The 22,021-nt window shown below is 45.8% G+C and overlaps 1 protein-coding gene across 14 annotated transcripts in view; it reads left to right on the top strand.

Annotated features, from left to right (window-relative positions):
• The window catches only part of anks1b (ankyrin repeat and sterile alpha motif domain containing 1B), a 1,080,298-nt gene that overhangs the window by 508,176 nt on the left and 550,101 nt on the right, over positions 1 to 22,021 (top strand). For 13 of the 14 annotated variants that reach the window (XR_005462295.1, XM_038811308.1, XM_038811309.1 and 10 more), the window contains 2 exons: positions 6,147 to 6,443; positions 9,783 to 9,858. Coding sequence is in view for 13 of the 14 variants with exons in the window: in XM_038811308.1 (XP_038667236.1) it covers positions 6,147 to 6,443; positions 9,783 to 9,858 (373 nt within the window). In the remaining variant the exon portion in view is untranslated. Of the gene's footprint in view, positions 1 to 6,146; positions 6,444 to 9,266; positions 9,518 to 9,782; positions 9,859 to 22,021 lie in introns of those variants that run through there. The other variant, XM_038811314.1, reaches the window with a different exon arrangement.

Genomic DNA, 22,021 nt, shown 5'->3' with positions numbered 1-22,021 from the left:
TCCACGCCGTCGGGACTTCTGCCGGTCGGGGGCATAGAATGGCGGGTGGACCTCCAGCAATGGCTTCAGGTAGGGGATACACGGTGCGGCCTACTAAGAGTACGCTGCTTTTCGAGATCCGGAGAATCGGGGTACGGTGCCAGTTCCAATTCCATGCGCGGAAATGGATTCTCTGCCCCGGTGCCGGGCGCAATTTCGGGGTAGGGGTGCGGAGAATCCAGCCCCAGGTCTCCCAAACGGAGAATCCACCCCACAATATTTTTCCAGACCACGAGGGGGTCCTATCAGATAATTACATTTGGGGCAGCAAGAGAACACTCCTCGATCACCTCTGGAAGTGACCATTCTGCGGCACCTGAATATAAGGCAGACCCGGTCCTGTTTTAAATAAAGATTTCTATTAATTACAGCACATGGAAAAAATCTCATCGTTAGCATTTAAAATAAAATGAATAACTGGAACTGTGAAGTGGAATTAGGGGTATGGATCCACCTTTGTCTGGGTGTGCCTTTGAAATATTGGAAAGACACATTGTTGTGTTGCAAGAAAAAAAACCCAAAGGACTCCTTCAGTGTTCTGAAGGTTCACATCCTTGAGCGTAACACATCTGAGAGTTGAGGTGACATTGCTAAACTGTGTGCGGTTTGTAGTTTGAGGTTTATATTATCACATCACTGTTGAACATCTTTGTAGCCATAATGCAGCCAGTGCACCATCATTGTATCGTGCTCAAAATATTCTCACCCACTTGCACAAGTTTATTCCCAAACGCTGGGAGCTGCTGCAAAGCCGCTAAGCAATAGTGATACCTTGTTGAATTAGTCACTTACTGGGGCTAGCTGAAAGGTTAAACCACTTTCACAAAAAACACATCTGTGGAACTGCAGCTAATTTAAGATTTCTCTTATTTTTTGATGCAGAAATATAAATTGCCAATGAGATTTCAGAGGACTTTGAGATGGGACTTAGAAAATCTTTATTTCATGCAGGGTGGTAGATTGTGGATTTTCCATGTCACTGATGACCCTGTTTTGATTCTGTATACTTTATGTGCATTGCATCAGATATTGTCTCTCAGGAGTTTACTACTTTTCTCTTTTTCCAGCTGGATTTCACAGGGGGCGTATTTCTTACCCACAATCCTCCGCCCCACTGCCTGTTGTAAGAGTCAGCTGGCAGTCCGCTGCCAGTGGGCTAAACAGGCCGAGACTGAGCTTCCACCCCCTCAGTGGGATAAAGTCCTGTCTTTCAAAACCACCTTTCCAGCTCTAGCAGTCCCAGTAGCACGAGAACTGAGTAGTGGGTGGTGCTGGGACTTCAAGGTGGCCCATGCACAACTTTGATGGATCCCGGAGCCAAGTATGCCAGCCTAGCGAATGGGACAGGTTTTTGTGAGGGGATGGTAATATCTTAGAGGACATGCTGTATAGGGCACTCACCTACTCCATCCTGACTCCCTGCCTTTTAACTATGTTTATATAAAACATGGCCCACCCATATCTGCCCACCTAACCAGGCCAACCGGATTCCAGTCAATTAGTTTGGTAATAAACGCAGTTGACCATGAATTATTTATTCAGATGTGGCAGGCGAGCTATCAGTTTCAGAGCCTGCCCACTCCCGTGTTATGGGGGGCAGCTCGGGGTGAGTGGAGTGGTGGTGGACTTTCCACTCCTCATCGTCCTGTGTGGTAGATGGATACGAACTGTCAACTTTAGTAAATATATCAGTTTCTCTGCTTTTTCTCAGTTATTTCTAGTTTCACTTCAACGTTGGTAGCATGCAAAACTTAACAAATCATGAAAGTTTTTGTTTGTGAGCAGTGAGGCTGAAAATAAGAAGCATACCAGCATACAAAAGGAAGAATGAGACTAACTCTTCGCACATCAGTTAGACACACCGCATGAACCAGTTGGACTCACAAAAAAGATTGTCAAATGCTTAAGTTTCTTCCTGTCAGTTTGCAGCCTATCCATTGGCAAGTTCTCTCCTGTGCCTTCCCATGGCAACACATGGAAACTGGGTTCCACGTCATTCAAGCTGAAGCTTCTGAGGAATTTGGAGGAGGTTTTGCACCTAGACATGCATTGTGCAAGCCTACTGGCATGCACTGGCACTCATGAATCAGACTCTCTGTGCAGACGAATGGCTGCCCAGACTTGCGGGTACCTCGGGTGAGTTCAAGCCAAAGGATTGAACCATGATTAAAAATATGAAATGAAGGAGTAAGTCACACATTTGGTGGCTCCTGTGGCAAGTGTACGGACAAATAGGACAACATCGGACTATTTTAGACTGCACAGGGGGACGAGACAGGGATGCCCCCTCTCCCCACTGTTGTTCGTGCCAGCTATAGAGCCGTTGGCAATGGCTCTGAGAGCGTCAAGGGGCTGGTCCGGGGCGGGGTGGTGGAGCAGAGTCTCGCTCTATGCAGATGACCTGCTTCTGTATGTATCGGACCCATTAGAGGGGCTGGAAGAAATCATGAGGATTCTAGGGGAATTTGGCCAGTTTTCGGGGTATCAGCTAAATATGGGGAAAAGTGAGATGTTTGTCGTTCAGGTGAGGGGACAGGAGAGGCGATTGGAGGAGATGCCATTTAAATTAGTAGGGGGAAGCTTTTGCTACCTAGGCATTCAGGTGGTGTGGGACTGGCTGCATAAATTAAATCTGGCGCGGCTAGTAGACCAAATGAAGGACAATTTTCGGAGATGGGACACGCTTCCATTGTCATTAGCTGGGAGGGTGCAGACGGTGAAGATGAAGGTCCTCCCGAGATTCCTGTTCATTTTTCAATGTCTCCCCATCTTTATTCCGCGGTCCTTTTTTAAACGGGTCAACAAAGTGACCTCTGGTTTTGTTTAGGCGGGCAAGACCCTGCGGTAAGGAAGGTAATGCTCGAGCGGAGACAGGGAGAGGGTGGTCTGGTGCTGCCAAATTTTAGTAACTATTACTGGGCGGCGAATATAGCCATGATCAGGAAATGGGTGGTGGGGGAGGGGTCGGCATGGGAGCGTATGGAGGTGGCTTCATGCAAGGGCACCAGTTTGGGGGTGTTGGTAAATGCGTCTCTGCCGTTCCCACCGGCACGGTACTCCACCAGCCCCGTGGTGGTGGCGGCCCTGAGAGTCTAGGGGCAATGGAGTAGACATGTGGGAGCAGAGGGAGCATCGGTCTGGTCCCCAATCTGTAATAATCACCGGTTTGGCCCGGGAAGTATGCATGGGGGTTCCGGATATGGCGGAGAGCAGGGATTTAGAGGATAGGGGATATGTTTACAGAGGGGAGCTTTCAGAGTATGAGGGCGTTGGAGAAGAATTTTGGGTTGGCGAGGGGAAACAAATTCAGGTATCTGCAGATGCGGGACTTCCTACGTAAAGAGGTGTCAACCTTCCCACTCCTACCGTTGAGGGGGATTCAGGACAGGGTAGTTTTCAGAGGGTGGGTAGGAGAAGGGAGCGTCTCGACATTTACAAGGAACTTATGGGGTCAGAGGAGACGCAGACCGATGTCTATTTTTAAAAAAACTTCCAATTCTGGGACAATTTAGCATGGCCAATCCACCTATCCTTCACATCTTTGGGTTGTGGGGTGAGACCCACACAGACACAGGGAGAATGCGCAAACTCCACACAGACAGTGACTCGGGGCTGGGATTGAACCCGGGTCCGCGGCACTGTGAGGCAGCAGCGCTAACCACTGCGCCACCGTGCCGCCCCGCATTCTCACGTCTAAATATATCATCTTTCCGGCAACTCCTGCAACCAAGCCTGCGCCAAATGTAGGCCTTTGGACTCAACCAGTGAGATTAAGAGGTGGGGGGGGGGGGGGGGGGGGGGGTGACCCTCCCATTTGGGCAGTGTGACCCTCCCATTTGGGCAGTAGATTTTGCCCAGGAGAAAACACTGCTGTTCCACCCCAGAGTGTGGAGAAACGGAAAGCTCAACTTGCTGAGGAGAGGGGCCAAGGAAAAGATAGGCGAGCGAATCCTGCACCTACTCCACCCACTGTCTTCCTCAACCAGCAACAAATGCAGCAGAGACTGGAGCTCCTGGACCACAACAAGCAATGTTTAACTCCGAGTTGGACACCACAGTGTAAACCAGCATCTTGTGAGACAGAAGTTTACTAAAGGAATGAAGAAAGAAATGCTTTTTCGTAGTAGTTTGTTATTTATATTTAGACATACATCTATATCTTTGTCAGAATTTAAAAGCCAGGTAATAATTCTGTGGCAAGCCTTAAGAAAATAATTAGATTTGAAAAATGCGTTGATATTAAACATTTGCCAGTTAGATATGTGAGCTTGAAGTTTGCGTGCAGGGCATCTGTTTATGTTGCGTTTGACAAACCAAGAGATGCATCTTTGTCAGCTGTCAAGTACATAAGGACCTGTTTACTAAGTATCTGGGCATTGTATCCTTCAGAAATGTTAAAGGGTGCAGTTCCTCTCCATTATTCAAGAAAGAACACAGGAAATCCTGCTTGTGATTAGTGCCCTTCTAGAACACTGAAGTTGACCTGATTCAATTTTGCAACAGATTCCTTCTTCAATTGTTTAACAGGTGACATTCATTTTGCAAGGGGTGGCGAATCCTGACACTTAAAACAAAGTGCTCATTTATAAAATTATCCTTCAGAGTTTAGTGTGCTGAAAGCAGTTACGTATTCTGCTGCTTGCTAAAGTTGCATCTTGAACTTCATTGCTCTACAAAAGTAAATTATTCAGATCTGAAAACCTCATATTACTGTTTTATCTCAAATCTGACTGGTCAGACGTTTTATATATATTGTGGGAAGGATAGATTACATGTACCTATTTGGTGAAAATTCTAAATACAACAGGGCCAAGGGATTATTTCTGAATCCCACAGATACCTAGATCTACGAGAAAGATTTAAATCAAAAACATGTCAGATTTAAGAGGAGATTTTGCTCATCCCAGTGTATGAGGTAAGCTCCAATCCCAAGTGTGGCAAAGAATACACAGGGATAAAGACCCATTGCATCAGACTTCCTGCCTCACTGATAATAATAATAATGATCTTTTATTGTCACATGTCTGAAGGTACTGTGAAAACCCAGAAACCTGATGGCTGGTACTGAATTTGTACCTTTTAAAAAATTCCTTCACAGTATGTGGGCATTGCTAACTAGGCTGGCAGTTGTTGCCCTATCCCTAATTGCCCTTGAGAAGGTGAGGGTGAATTGCCGAGTGGATCAGCTGCAGTCCATTTGGTGTAGGTACATCCACAGTGCTGTTCGGAAGGGAGTTCCATGATTTTGATCTGAGATGAAGGAGCAACAGTATCGTTTCTAGTCACGATAGTGTGTGGCTTGGAGGGGAATTTGCTGGTGGTGGTGTTCCTATGTATCCACTACCTTTGTCCTTCTAGGTGGTAGAGGTCGCCAGTTTGGGAGGTGCTGTCAAAGGGGTCTTAGTGAGTTGCTGCAGTGCAGCTTGTAGAGGATGTCCCTGTGCATTAGTGGTGGGGAGAGTGAATGCTTAGAAGTAACCTTGGCCGAAATAAGCATGGTTGGTGAGGAAGTTCCCAGCTCCTGGCTTCAACGATTGGGCAAGTGTGCACTCTAAAGCAAGTGTTGGGGCTTTCACTGGCTCTCCTGTGGGGTCTGTTGGGGGTTCGGGAGAAACCAGATGATCAACTCAGATTATTTCAATGCTCAGGAGGATGTTAAATCTTCTAAGAGCAGAAGCCAGATGGGTATAGACGGGTTCTGCTCTTCTACTCTGTGCAAAGCCATCCTGATGCCTGGTTCATGCTTCGAGAGTGCCCAGTCTATGCAAATAGCCCTGAGCTGGATTTGGGTGCTCTTCTGTCTCCAAAGCTGTAGCACACATTAAATAAGCTGAGCTTGCTTGGATGTCCAAATAGCAAACTATATACCCTCTGATTTTTTTTTTTTAAAGACATCTTTTTACTTTCCCCATAAGTCAACTATAAACTCGACGATTTTGGTGAAATTATTTTGCATGTAACTTAAACCTTTTATTTTTGTTTCATGCTTAAATTTCAATATTTTGTAGAAATATGCCATGCGGTAATGAAATTCAGGTTTCTTCATTTGAGAAATGTGTTTTTAATGACCGATTTTTAATTGTCTTTCCTACTCTTCACTCTAACAGAACAATGAGAATGAAACCGCATTGCACTGTGCAGCACAGTATGGACACTCAGATGTGGTCGCTCTCCTCTTGGAGGAACTGACTGATCCCACGATAAGGAACAACAAGTTGGAAACCCCGCTTGACTTGGCCGCACTCTATGGTCGCCTGCAGGTGGTCAAGATGTTAATCAACGCGCATCCAAATTTGATGAGCTGCAATACCAAAAAACATACTCCTCTACATCTTGCTGCTCGCAATGGACATAAATCTGTTGTCCAGGTTTTGTTGGAGGCCGGCATGGAAGTAAACTGCCAGGTGGGTGAAATTGTTGTGGACTCATTGTCAAATCGTACAGTAATACAGTGCAGAAGGAGGCCATTCAGCTCACTGTACCCATGCTGGCTCATTGAAAGAGCTGCGCAGTTAATCCCACAACTCTGATATTTCAACTTGCCCCTGTAAATTTTCTCTTTCAAATAGAACTGCTGAATGGATTTTCAACACTCACATGCTCTTCAGCAATATAGATTCAAAAAAAATATTGCCAAATCGCAGACAGACAGCAAATTCTCTGTGGCATTTCCTCACTGTTCTTGACTTTCATGCTGACAATCATTTATACATCTGCTCTCGCTGGTGGTGAGCGTGGAAGAGGGAGACACATTTTCTCAGGCCGGATGGTGGCTTCCTGAACCCCCAATGCCTTCCTGCCTCGACCAGAGTGGAATGATGGCCGGGAAGGCCTATGTCAACCTTCCCGCCCCATCGCCAATTGAAACTCTTCAGTGAATACTAGATAACCACTCAAGGGCCTCATTGCACCCTCACTGATATCATTTTTGAAATATTTTTATTCAGAAAAATATTCAATTATAACGTACAGAATAATGAAACAAATTTATGAAATTAAATTAAAATATCCCCTCAACCCAACCCCACCTATTCGGAATTTACCCAGAACCCCCAGTGCCACTCTTTAAAGAAGGTAACGAACGTCAGCGACCTGGAGTAAATCCCCTCCTCCAATCCCCTTATGGCGCACTTGATCTTTTCCAAATGCAGGCATTCAGCTAAATCGTCCAAACATGTGTCGATGCCCTCCATCCGAGCAAGATTTACCTCTGGGCTATTAGAGAGACGAAGTCCAGGACATAAGCCCTCCTGCAGCCCCAGCAAGTCCGGCACTCCAAAGATCAACACTATTGGGCATGGCTCCACTCTAACTCCCCAAATCTCCAACATTGTTCAAAAAAGAAACCCAGAACTTAACTAGCTTAGGGAAGGACCAAAACATACGTTTTAGCCGCCTCGAACAACGCTCACACCCATCCTCTATGCACAGAAAGAACTCATATGTTCCCTGGTCAAGTGCGCCTTATGTAGCACTTTAAACTGTATCAAAAACAACCTTGCACATGATGGGGTGAAATTGACACACTGCAGATCTTCGCTCCACACCCCGTCCTCCAAAACCAAACCCAACTCTTCTTCCCAATTTCATTTTGCTTCCTCCAGCGAAGCTTTCTCAATCGCCATCATGTGACCGTATATGTCTGACATCTCCCCTTCCCCTATCTCTTCAAGAGAGAGCACCTTATCCTTAAGTGAAGGTGCTGGCAACTGAGGAAATGAAGAGAGTTCCTTACGCGCAAAGTTTCTCACCTGCAAATATCTAAACACATTCCCTCCCAGGTATTGGAACTTCTCCACCAACTCCTCCAGCCCAGCAAACCTACCCTGCATGAACAAATCTCTCAACCTCCTCCCTCTCCTAGATCCGTTGCTGAGATTAACCCCGCTGTCGGTGGGCCTGTTGCCATGCGGCATGCAAAACCGCTGCAACTGTGCGGCCAGCTTGTCAGTTCAGTGTCCGATCGAGTGACTCAACATCGGGGAGTGGGCAGGCAGGTGACGGGGCACTGAGCGTTACCCACCTTCCCTTGCTTGTTGATCCATCTGCACCCCTGACCCCGTGACATCCACCCCGTGAAACCCTTCTGACATTAAAACATCTGGCCTGGGTTGCTCCGCAATCCTGGACTCCAGAGTCTGTTGTCATAGCAGCAGGAACCCTCTCCCCATGGTACAAGAGCTGCTGGCCTCTGATTGGCCACCAATCTGGTCAGTTGGTGAGAAACGGGGATGCAGTGAGTGATTAAGATCTTGAATGCATTGCCTCGGGGTATGGATGCAGAAAAACATTCGAGAGGGAATTGGATCATTATCTGAAAAGGAAGAATGTGCAAGGATATGGGGAGAAGGCGGGAGCGTGACTCTCAATGAACCGTTCCTGCAGGGGGCCAGCAGAGATATAATGGGCCGAATAGCCACCTTCTGTACTGCAACCATTTGATAATACAGTTATACTTCTGGATTTGATTATCGCTTCAGATGTTCAGTGTAGCTGACGTGAAGTCATTTAAATGGTATTGATCATTTTTTGTACACCACACTCAATTTAAAATAAACAGTGCTTGTCTTTGGGACAATTAAGGTTTCAGGATTACCTGTTTTAAAATTATTTGCCATGATACAAAATTTCAAATGGAGTACTTGTCATTTTTCAACGATTTCTGTGATGTAACATGTTTAAACAATGGATGGGCAATCTGGCAAGCAAGCACAATTTCTGTGATGTTTTTACATTTTGTCCAAAAATTGAGCAATTGTGATCTCGATATGTAAAATAGTGAATGTTTGGCAATACTGTTAAATGGCTGTCAACTCCAGTTTGTCCACACAGATTTTCAAAGCTGTGCCCTATTTTGTCATGTCTTTTAATATATTTCACTGTGATATGCTACCCTCCATACATTTACATTGAATATTACCTGATGGGGAAAATGACAACCCAGTAACTTAAATAAGCAAATTATTGCTTAGAAACAAATTAATCTCAGAACATTGCACGGACTGATTGTCTGCAAGGTCTCCTGTAGCAGCACACAAACCCTTTTCCAGTTAAATTCCTGGAAATGGTGTGGCATGAGAGATTTCCTTTGTTTGACATCATCAATTTCCAATCATTGAAGGAAACAAGACAGGAAGAACCTTTCTGAATAAGGCGAGGCTTTTGCATCCTGTGCATCCATTTTGTACAAAAGGCAACACTTCGATTGCTGGTAAAAGCTTTCTGTGGTTTAGCCTTCTTTTAGACCAATTATCACAGTATCCACTTTTGTGTAAGAAAGCTGCAGATAGAGCTGTTGATATGTACAAAGCTGTAAAGAGACTGAATAACTGAAACCACAAAGGGATGTACTGAATTACAAAACACTGCAGGCGCACTCATTTTCAAACTCTTGTGCAGTTACTTATTGCAGTAACTTTTGAGGCATCAACACACTCTGATTTGTGCAAGCAGTCTGGAGATGCCAAAGAAGCAAGAGGTAATAATGCTTTTGGTTTAAAGCTAGCATTGTTTTTTTTTTAAGTACTGATGTTACTTTTGCAACAAAGGCAGAAATAGTAGAATGTGAGCAAAACATGTTTGTAAACCCTCGGATACCTTTGTGTGTGTTGCGAGCAGAGTTCGGACACAGGGCGGACGAATGGCATTAATAATTTGTTCTGTTAATTAAACATTCAATGTGTTCTCAATTCTGCTGCGTGTTGGACGAAGCGTTACAAATAATCCGCATGTGTGCTTTGTAGACTGAGAAGGGTAGTGCCCTTCATGAAGCTGCCTTGTTTGGAAAGCTGGATGTTGTCCGAATTCTACTAGAAGCAGGTAAGATTTATTTACCTCTCTTGTTGTGTTTATATTTCCCACTAAAATTTACTTTTGACGTTTGTAAAAGCAGAAAGAGAAAACATTTTTTTCCCCGCCCTGAGTGACTGAAATTTTACTTGGATATAGACATGTTTCAACTTTTCATTATTTTCGATTGCGCATGTAAACAATCGGCATTTAGCAACTTCTGTTAGTGCTACTTCATTTCGAAGTTTTCCGTTCCATGGTTGTTACAGGAGAGGTGTTGGGAACGCACTAAACTTAACTCAATGCCCCATTTCTGATGATAATAGCAGAGGCATGCTGCTTGGGTGCCAATATTTAATTCCTGTGAAAAGTCGATCATTTTATTTGTGTCAATACCATAGATAAAAACAGTTATTAACACATTAATTGTTGATATCACACAGTGTGGTTTTAACCCCTATAAAGAAATTCACTTTTTGATATGATTGCATTTTAAAAGTGTAGTGTCAATATTTTTCTCTTTTAAAAGTTCTTTATATTATTATAACTCAGCGATAATATTGTGTTCAACAAAATTATGTACTGTATATCAAGCACAGTAGAGTTTTAAAGCTGATATGATGCACCATTTTGTTTACAAAGTAGGTTTCTAAACTGGCCGGGAGGCTGCACTTAGAAGAACTGTATGAAACATTAGAGCTGTTAGGATAAACTAGCTGATGCTACCCAATTTTGGCCAGGGTTCCATTGTCTTCAGTTATAAAACACCAGTGCAAAACTGTACGTCCTGGAAAACTGCTCTAAATTCCCAACAACATCACAGTAGAACAGGATTTAAGGATGCCATCTAACGTGCAAAAAAGAGTCCCGTTTTGGGCGCATGTTGTAGGGTGTTTCTCGGTACCTGCAAAACCAAGAACGACACTGCTATCTAATGGAACTTTGCCTTCTTTTTGGCCTCGACGAGTCCACACACCTTCATTTCCTGCACTGACACCCCAATCTTCCAAACCTCCTGCTCTCCCCAACCCACCGCTCCTGCACTGCAGCCTCTGGACCCCCTCACTGCCCCAACTTACCTCTTAGGGGATCCCCAAGAGCCCCTTCACCTCATTTCTTAAGGGCAGGGCACCCTCGGCCCAATCCCTGGCATGGGCAACCTGGCACCAGGGCACTGCCAGCCTGGCACTGTGGCACTGCCCCTGCAGCCTGGCAGTGCCATCTGGGCACATTGGCAGTGCCACCCTGACATTGCCAGGATGCTATGCTGGCAGTGCCAAGGTGCATGGGTGTCAGCAGGAGTGCCAGGGTATCAGACTGCCCATAGCCCAACCAGCTGGGGTCCTCCAATGGCCTGGGAGGACCCCCCCCCCCCCGCCAGATGCTATCACACCTGGCCCACATTTGTGGAAACCAGTGCTAAATGGCACCGTGATGAGGTTTCTCTGGTGAGGCCGCCAGTTTCCAGGTCTCGGGAGAATCTGCCGTTGCCATATTTATATGAGCCTAATGGCTCATTTAAATATGTGACTCTGGATCTGGCCCAGCGAGGATAAGATCCAGATCGTGACGTCTCACGAGATCTCATTAGATCTCGCGAGGCGTTCGAGCGCCGCAATTCTCTTGAGAGGTATCTGGCGAGATTTATTGGCCTTGTAGAATCATAGGATCCCTGCAGTGCAGAAGGAGGCCATTCTGCCCATTGAGTCTGCACCGACCCTCCCTTCGACAGACCACCCTACCTAGGCCCAATCCCCCACCCTATTCCTGCAGCCCCACCTAAGGGGCAATTTAACATGGCCACTCCATCTAACCTGCAAATCATTGGACTGTGGGAGGAAACTGGAGTACACGGAGGAAACCCATGTAGACACATGGAGAACTTGTAAACTCCACACAGACAGTTAATTGAGGTTGGAATCGATCCTGGGTCATTGGCGCTGCAAAGCAGCAGTGCTAACTACCGGGTTACCGAGTCAGGCGCAACGAGACCATTAGGTCGCGCCCTACACCTTTTCAAAATTACCGAAATCAGGCAGGGTGGGAGTTCATGGCTTGAAATTTTGGTGTTTGCAATTAATAAAATTAATAATAGTTGCTTCAACTTCACTGGAGGCAGAACTAAGTTGAATTTGGTGACTTTTGTGAGCACAGTTCAAAATATATTTTGGGGTTTACAGATGGTGCCATTCAAAAATGAAACAACCCCATTCAAAATGGTACCTTTTGGAATGTTGCACTAACATTGTCCAAGTGAACTCTATCGGAGATAATAGTGAAACGTGCAGGGAAGTATTGACGCACAACTGTTTGTGCAAGAAAGGGCAACCCACTGACCTAGAGATAGAAAGCCTTATTTTCTGAATCCCCACAAAACGGGTGTACTGCTTGCAATCCCTTAACAATCAAAGATGGTAGATTGTAAGCAGCGACTGTCTGGCATGCCATGAAGCCAGGGGTGTCAGGACTCTGAAAAGATTATTCAAATTCTCTCTCTCTCTGCCTCTCTCTCTCTCTCTATCTCTCTCTGTCTCTGTTTCTTTCGCTCTGTGTTTTTATTGTTATGGTTGCTTAATCTCTGTGGCACTACAATAGAGAGAATCTGAAAGAAACTCCACAATAGATAAGATCAACACTAGATTGGAATGAAACAGGCAAGGATATTTTTGTGTTAGGAATTCATGTCATTGCACCAAACCCTAGAATATGTACAGTCATTACAAGAGTATGAAATATGAGTAAAGAAAACATTCCCTAAGTTGCATGATCAATGTATTGAGACTAAAGGCTTTTTGAAGCAGAGAGGTGAACAATCCTTTTTGAAATGTTGACACTGGAAACGTCACCCTGAATAAAATAACCCATTTTACAACAGGAAACTGATCCGTGTAAATGCAAGAAGGAAAAGAGGCAGATCCTCAAAGGAAGAAAAAGCTGAAGAGTCATTTCTGTAAAGATCCCCAAATAATGCAAAAGAAAAAGCAAGTTGGATGATTGCATGAACTGAGAATGGGAAAGGGGGCGGCGTGTGACGCAGTGGTTAACACTGGGACTGTGGCACTGAGGACCCGGGTTCAAATCCCAGCCCTGGGTCACTGTCCATGTGGAGTTTGCACATTCTCCCCGTGTCTGTGTGGGTTTCACCCCCACAACCCAAAGATGTGCAGGTTAGGTGGATTGACCATGCTAATTGACCCCTTAATTAGAAAAAAAAACATTGGGTACTCTAAATTTCTTTTAAAAAACTGAGATTGGGAATAAAAGTGACAGCGAGAAACACATGGTGATAGAGAATCCAATAATTGTACAGAAGGATTGGTGCGGTGGTTAGCACTGCTGCCTTAAAACACTGGGGACCCAGGTTCGATCCTGGCCCATGGTCACTGCCCGTGTGGATTTTGCACATTCTTCCCGTGTCTGCGTGGGTCTCACCCCCACAAGCCAAAGATCTGCCTGGCAGGTCAATTGGAAACCCTATATTACCCCTTAATTGGAAGAAAAAGAATTGGGTACTTTAAAATTGTATATATTTAAAAATTCACCCCAAGGACTATCAATGACACACATAGCAACTGCCAGTATTTTAAGCAATTCACCCAATTCACCAGTTTGAATTTCCCAGGAAAACTCGTCCCGTTAGCAACAAGTCGACAATATCCACCAATTAGATCAGTAGGAAAAGAGAAGTGAAATGTGTCAAAACCAATGAAACCACTGTATTAGAGGGACAGAAGCATGTTGGAGTTAATCAACCTAACATTATTTTCTCTGATTTTAGATGCAGGCTGCCCTTTAGTGTTTAGTTTTACAAAATAAGTTGTAAATATAGTTTTAAAAACTCTATTGTCTTTCAGGCCAACCGCAGCTATTTTTTGTGTTCTCTGGTGTTAGAATAGAACCATTGAATCTCTACAGTGCAGGAGGAGGCCCATCAGGCATGCAATTACCCACTGAAAGAGCATCCTAGCGAAGCCCACCTAGGTTTTAATCTAACATTTCCTGAGTAACTATTGGGTTAAGCACCACAGAACCATCCAAATTCTGCGGCTCTGGCTCAGTGTTGGGAAATTCACAGAGGGTCCTGGGAAGCAGGGGAATTGTCCATCAGTAGTTCAAAAATTCTGGGAAATTCCTGTGGAGGTCCACGCGTCAAGACCCGGGCGCCGGGGACCCTCCTATAGTGCGTTGGGCCTTGGAAGGGGTTGGGGGACGTGTCAGAGGTCTCGGTCAGGACTCTCGCTGCTGAGGAGGTCCGGCAAGTGGAGTTCCTTGGTCGCGTGTTCTCCACTGAGGCCCCTTAGTTACCGCAACTGGCGTTGTATAGCCATGTGTTTCTTGCGCTGAGTGCCAGGAAACATGCGGCTAAATGCACTCGCTATGGGACTTTGTTCCCTTTTAGTTGAATCGTGTACTATATTTGAGCCTTTCTTTCACTGCACTACTCTGAGTTTGGAAGTAAAACAGATCAGGCTTCGAATGCTGAACATCATGAGGTTCCTGTATTTAGGATTCGATTACAATGTACTGATGTGATGTGTCCTCTCAAGCTGTTTATGTGTGGATGCAGCACTGAGTTTAGTTCTATAATTGTAATAGCTTTTTACAATTTATTTATACATTTGTGATGACGGTCCCTTTAATATCATTCAGTAACCAGGGAGTGAACCTGCTTTCACCACCTGCATTAGAGTCGCCAACAACCCCAGGAAAGTATCAGAAGTGACATTAATAGAAGCTGTCATCAGATGCACCGGAGAACACAAAATTGCCTGTTCCTACAAACCACATTTCATCTGCTTTGGATTTTTATTAAACTATTCAGATATATAGTGACTTTCCTTTCCAATATGGAGAAAGTAAGAATGTTGCATCATTCACTCCCTTGGGGCACACCAAATTACTTTGCAGCCAGTAAATGAATTGGGTAGTGCAGGCACAGGCCACCACAATAAGGTTCCACAATGAACTATGAAATAAATGACGGTTAGTCTGTTTTAGTGGTATCAATTCAAAACTAAGTGTGCTGGGAAAGACTCACCTTTTTTATATTCGTTCATGGGATGTGGGTGTCACTGGCTAGACCACAAGATTGAAACCGTGTGAGTTTAGCAGTAATTGAGGCAGTCCGAGTCCGATCAGCTTTTGGAGGGAATTGCAATGCTTGATCTTCTAAAGGGAAGAGTGAAATCTTGCAACCTTTCAGGAGGAAGTTTCAACGACGATTAAAAGCAAAGTACTGAAATAAAAACAGAAAAACTCAGCAGGTCTGGCAGCATCTGTGTAGAGAGAGAAACAGTTAAGCTTTTGCGGCAACGTGACTTCCTCAGAGCTAAAGAGACGGAGAATATGAGACAGATTGTATACTCTGTAAGGGAGGGAGGGGTGGAGCAATGTAGAAGGCCAGTGATAAGTGGGAATTAGGAGAGATTGTTGAAATCTCTCCTTGGTCCCACCCACCACTGACCTTCTCCTCTGCTCCAACCCCTCTTATACCGTATATAATTCATCAAATTTCTCCCTTTCTTTAGCTCTGAAGAAGAGTCATATTGACTCAAAACTTTAATTCTATTTCTCTCACCACAGAGGCTGTTTGACCTGCAAAGATTTTCCAGCACTTTTGTTTTATTTCAGTGTTCCAACAGGATTTGGTGGACTCAGTGTTTACTGGTGTCTTAGTGGGTCGCTGAGAAATCCATGGGAACTGTCTTGGTCACATCTGCCGTTTATAGTGCTGTGTAAAGCTTTGGGCCACAGTTTACGTTGGGGCGGCATGGTGTAGCACAGTGGTTAGCACTGCTCTTCACAGCGCCAGGGTTCCAGGTTTGATTCCCGGCTTAGATCACTGTCTGTGTGGAGTCTGCACGTTCTCCCCGTGTCTGTGTGGGTTTCCTCCAGGTGCTCCGGTTTCCTCCCACAAATCGCAAAAGACGTGCTTGTTAGGTAATTAGGCCATTCTGAGTGTGGCGACTAGGGGATTTTCACAATAACTTCATTGCAGTGTTAATGTAAGCCTACTTGTGACAATAATAAAGATTATATTATTATTACCTTTTAATTAACATTTACCTCACAATAATCCTGAATGCTAGTTTATAAGAAAGATGTTGTAAATTATTTTTAGCTTTCTGCTGTAAAGATTACTTGTTCAAAATAGATGGGATCTTGTGGCTTTACTTTCTTAGTAAGTACTTGGGATCTCAAACTTTGTTTACTTTAAACAAAACATTACTGGTCCATAATGGGATCTTACCACAAACATGCTGGTCCAGGATCATAATGGGGGAAATATATCCACAGACCTGCCTTAAGAAATATATTTTATGCGTTCGCTAATTAAATCCACCATCATTAAGTCCGTCACTGCTGCACATTTCACTTTTGTTTGCTTTAGGTTTTTTCCCCTCAATGCAAATGCTCAGATATTGAGTAAATCTGTACTTTGAATAATCACAAGCCTATGTCCAATATATTTTCAGTTTAACACTTTGTCTGATTGTATTATGGGGAGCTCTCTATTCAGCAATGTATTTCTTAGGGTAAATCACTTTTTCTGATACAGTTGGTCACTTTGATGGTACACAAGGTGTTAATTCACTGACGTGAGTTGAAAGGCCCGAACCAAAAGAAATCACAGAATTGAGCATCAAGTTTTGACCCAGTAACTATGGCCGAGATTCTGTGGTCAGTGGTGAAGTCACGTGCGATGGCTAGATTCTTTCTTGTTGAGATGGTCGTTTCCTAACACTTGTGTAGCATGACTGTTACTTGCCACTTATCAGCCCAAGTGTGAATGTTGTCCCGCCGCATTCAAGCATTGATTGGAAATGGATGGAATTTACCAGTGTCCAGGGGATCGGGGGGGCCATAAAATGGCAAAGGTCGGTGAGAAGTGACTTGCTGCCATCTTCCTGCCGCCATCTTCCTGCCGCCACGCCATTTTGCCAGTGGAGGGGAGGGTGGCAGACATCTAGAGGCCAATTGAGCCACTATGTGGTTGATTAAGGGCCACTTCCTGCAACTACTGGCATTTATCAGGAATTGACAGGCCCTCCACCACATGAGTACTTGCCAGGTAAACCTTGGCAGCCTCCCAGTGGGTCAGGGAAGGGAGGTTCTTCCTATGACAGCACTCTTTGGCCCCAGCAGCAATGAGTGCCCCTGCAGGAATGCTGCCACCTGCTCTCACCAAACCCCTCCCTCATTATTAGGCACCCCCAGACCTCTTGTAACTGGTGGGGGGGGGGGGGGGGGGTGACTTTCCAGGACAAACTTTTCTTCTAGGTGTAGTTCACTGCAGAGGCCACCATTTCCAATGGCTTTGCTGATACCGCTGAGCTGCCCACCCCCCTGATGGGTGGCAGCTCCTGTTGTTGGGTGGCCATCCTTAACAAAAGACAGCAATTCCCATGGCAACCAATGAATTGCCGGACCCCTGTAATATGTGGCTGTGGGACCAGCAAATGCCTGAGGCAAGCTCGCCGTTAGGACTCCTGCTACAAGAACACAATTCAGTGACTGATGATTTGCGAATGGTATTGAACACTGTTCAATCAACAGCAAGCATCCCCACTTTGAACCTTATAATGGAGGGAGGGCAACCGATGAAGAAGCTGAAGATGGTTGGGCCTACTACTCTGAGGAACTCCTACTGCGTTGTCCTAGGACTGAGGAAATTGGCTACCAACAACCATCGGCATCTTCCATTGTGCTAGGTATGTCTCCAACCAGTAGAGAGTTTCCCCCTGATTCCCCTTGATGTCAATCTAGCACAGTGGGCTAAACAGCTGGCTGGTAATGCAGAACAAGGCCAGCAGCGCGGGTTCAATTCCTGTACCGGTCTCCCCGAACAGGCGCCGGAATGTGGTGACTAGGGGCTTTTCACAGTAACTTCATTGAAGCCTACTTGTGACAATAAGCAATTATTATTATTATTAGATTCCTTGATGCCACCCTCAGTGAACTGCTGCTTTGATCCTTCCCACCTAACCTTTGTGATTCTGCTCTTTTTGGACCAAGGAGGTCAGGACTTGAGTGGCCCAGGCAGTGAGCAGGTCATTGCAGAGTAAGTGCCACTTGATAAACTGTCGACGGCATCTTCCATCACTTTGCTGATGATCGAGAGTGGACTGATGGGATGATAACTGGCTGGATTGGATTTTTCCTGTTTTTTGTGGATAGGACATAGTTGGGCAATTTTCCACGTTGCTGGGAAGTATGAAATGATTCATTTTAGTGGGAAGAACGTGCAGAGACAATATAAACTCAAGGGTACAATTCTAAAGGGAGAGCAGGAAAGGAGGACTTTTATTGTATGTGTATAGGTCACTGAAGGTTCTCAGACGGGTTGAGAGAATGGTTAATAAAGCAAACATCCTAGGCTTCATTGACAGTACAAAAGCTAGAAGGTTATGTTAACTGAAGTGCTTAGTTGGAGTATTGCATCCAGTTCAGGGCACCACACTTAAGGAAACATGTGAAGGCATTAGAGAGGGTGCAGCCTGTGTCGGGACCTGAGTTACACGGTGCAACTTCAGGATTTCCGAGCTAATCTGTGCTTGCTCGACATCCTGAGGTTGAAGTCAGTTTCAGAGGGGTAATGACAGTGAATGCTAACAGTTTGTTGGCAACCTCCCAACCCCTGCTAAATCTAACCTCCATGTTTAAACTTAGAACCTGTACATAAGGCTTCTATTGCAAAAAACAGTGCCAGTAAACCCTCCAGATACATGTGAGGATAACAATGGTTTTTGAACAGAAAGTAACCACCGTCGTGGAGAAACAAAAACTGAGAGGCTCTCATTTGAACCTAATGACCGATTGCAAAGCTGAAAAAGGTGTGGGGGAGTGAGCTGAGTGATCCTGGAACTGTTTGTGCCACAAAAGAAATGAAGCGGAAATCGAGTAGATCAACTTATCATAAAATAAGTCCACAGTAAATTTTCAAAAGTGGAATTTTGTTGCTGGCAATGTTGTGTCAAGAAAGCACAAACTGTTTGCTACTCGGGGACATGTGACTTTGCAGTTCCCATATCTTAATCTATTGTTTATGTCGGTTTGGATCACAGCAGTGGTCACGCAGAGTGTTCTAAAGTTAACACCATCTTCAGGAAATCTATTAGCCAATTCATAATAAAATTGGGCCCGTCACAAAACACTCAAACCAAATGGGATTTGATACTAGTTGATTGTTGTTTATTGTTCTCGGATAAATGTCAAAGAAATAAGATAAGTTGTTTGTAAATCACTTCAACCTCCGAGCTTACCCAGGCTATTTTATATCACAACTATCTTCTTGAGGTGGTCTTGAAATTTATAATTGTGAACATGCTTGAATTGATTCTTTTATTTTAATAATTTCCTCCTCATAGTACAATGTTTAGACCATGGCCATGGAACTGAAAAATGACAAAGCAAATGATCTTTTTCACCCCAACAAAGCATTTTAAAATATTTTTACTGTTGAGTATTGGAAGGTGTCAGCTGGTGCCATGTTTATTTTTATTCCTTCTTCGGATTTGTGCATCGCTGGTGAGGCCTTGTTGCCTGCCGCTGATTGACTTGGCAAGTTTGAGCTGCGCTGTCTTCTTAAGCCACTGCAGTCCATTGGGTGCTGGTCACTCCCAATGATGTTTGGAATGGAGTTCCAGGTTTGTGACCCAGCAACAGTAAAGGGATGGTGATATAATGCCATGTCAGGATGACCTTTGACTTGGAGGAGAGCTTGTAGCTGGTGGCGTCCTAATGCGTCTAATTGTCCTTGTGCATCTAATTGTCTCCCGATGGCGTGGGGTTGCCCCACAATGGGAAACCCCATTGACCGGCCGGTGTAATGGAGAATCCCGCCGGTGGGTCAGGGCATAAATGTGGCGCAGCGGAGTATCCAGCCCCATAGGTCTGGAAGGCATCTTCAGAGGAGCCTTGGTGTGCTGCTTATATATTGTACACACTGCTTTCTGAGTGCATGGTAGTGGATGTGGTGCCGATCGAGTGGACTGCTTTGTCTTGGATGGTGTTGAGCTTCTTGAATGTTTTTGGAGCTGCACATCCAGGCAAAAGGAGGGTATTCCACCACACTCATAACTTGTGCCGAGTAGATGCTGGACAGGCTTTGGACGTCAGGAGATTATATTTTCATATTGTTATTTCACCTTTGAAACCTGGGGTTAAATCAAATCCAAACTGACAGGGTAAAACTTTTAAGAGTTGAAATGAGCCTGAAGAGTCAGAATCCAGTTTCCAGCAAGCTCCCATTCTTACTTAGGAAAGCAACACGGTGGATATCTAATGTCACATTGTACAATTCTGAATTATCTTGTGAGGCTAATGTTACAAACAAGTGAGGATGGGTCAAATGGTTCCCTTCTTTTTTTCAAATTGTTTGACTGCAAAATTTTTTCAAGATATTAATATGCCTGCCAATTCAGTGAGTACATAACTGCTTTTGTGTTATGACCATAAAATGACATGGGGCTCGATCCTCCAATTCTGTGGCTATGTCCACACGGCGGCGTGGGCACAGTGGCATTTTACGCCAGGAAAAATGGCGCAAAACTGCCACCGATTCCGCATTTTGCTGGGGGCTAGCAGGACGGCAGCGTAGAGCACCCGACTCTAGCTGCCGATACACCCCGGAGAATTGCTGAGTCCCTGGACGCGCATGCGCCCAGCGGCGACCTGCAGCGGTCACGCCGCGCTTCATGGCGGAGGCCACTCGCGGACCCGGCCTGCAAAATAGTCTCCCCTTCAGCTGGCTTGCATACCCTGGACAGCCCCAACACAGTGCCCCAGCCCCGAATAATGTCCCCCCCCACAACCCACGGATCGACCCTCCCCCGACTGTGGTGGCGTTGGACTAAGTCCGCAGCCGCCACGCCGAGTTCCCGACGGCGCGGGGCACGTGTGGTCTCATCAGTTGGGAACTCAGTCGGGGGTGGAGCATCGCGGAGCAATGGCCAGAGGCCATCAATACAGCACGCGCCGTACTCCTAGGTTACGCCGCTTTGGAGGGGGCGGAGCATCATAAAAGCAGGGGCACTCCCGATTCTGGGTGGAAATGTGGGGGGAATTCTCTCAGCCCGGGGCCGGGCCGGAGAAGCCCCATGACTGGGTCATGCCGCTCTGGAGCAGGCACGCGATTCTGCATGGAAATCAGCGCCATTGCCGCCGGCGTGTTTGGTGCAGCGCCAGATGCGGGCTGTTCTACGCAGCCAGTCTGCCAATTCCTGGCCCGGGGCTGAGCGGCCGCAGTTAAAACGCTGAGTCGGCGGGAACTCTGGCGTGCAAGGGTCGGGTGGCAGCCTGTGGGGGGCTCTGATCCCGGGGGGGGCCTCCGATGCGGCCTGGCCCGTGATCGGCGCCCACTAATTGTTGGCCTGGCCTCTCTGTCCCCCGGCCTCTTTTCCTACGCACCGGCCCCCGTACCCCTGCACCATGTTGTGTCGGGGCCGGCGAGTTGAAGGAGGCCACCGGGCATGCGTGCGTTTGGCGCTGGCGCCACTGCGCATACGTGGATCCCGCGGCGCCCACTTCACGCCATGATCGGCAGCTGGAGCAGCACAAACTGCTCCAATGCCGTGCTGGCCCACTGTAAGGGCCAGAATTACTCCTGGCAGCAGCCCAATGCAACGGTGTTTATAACGGCGTGGGCACTCTGCCGCGGGTTGGGAGAATCTCGCCTGTGATTCTCCGGCCGTTTGCTGAATGTGATTTCAGCATCGCCGACTGGAGAATCCAGCCCATGATCAGGCAGGCTTTCTTGAGTTTGTGAAAAGAAAAGAGGATAGTTTTTACTGTATTTAACCTGGTCTAAATAAAATAATAACAGCACTCCAACTTTCAAACAAGCAAACACATACATGCAGACTTAATGTTCACGCACAAAAATAGTTAGACTTTTGGCAGATCGATTAATTAATTTGGGGGTCCAGTAAAATGAAAAGGGTGTACGACTCTTGAAATCTCTTAAAGGCGGCATGGTGGCACAGTGGTTAGCACTGTTGCTTCACAGCGCCAGTGTTCCAGGTTCGATTCCTGCTTGGGTCACTATCTGTGCAGATTCTGCATGTTCTCCCCGTGTCTGCGTGAGTTTCTTCTGGGTGCTCCGGTTTCCTTCCACAAGTCCTGAAAAACGTGCTTGTTAGGTGAATTGGTCATTCTCAATTCTTCCTCAGTGTGACCCGAACAGCCGCCACAG

This window comes from Scyliorhinus canicula, chromosome 11 (assembly GCF_902713615.1).
Source record: "Scyliorhinus canicula chromosome 11, sScyCan1.1, whole genome shotgun sequence".
NCBI classification, from domain to species: Eukaryota; Metazoa; Chordata; class Chondrichthyes; order Carcharhiniformes; family Scyliorhinidae; genus Scyliorhinus; species Scyliorhinus canicula.
The sequence above is the reverse complement of the archived record's forward strand: the minus strand, read 5'-3'. Positions and strand labels throughout refer to the sequence as shown.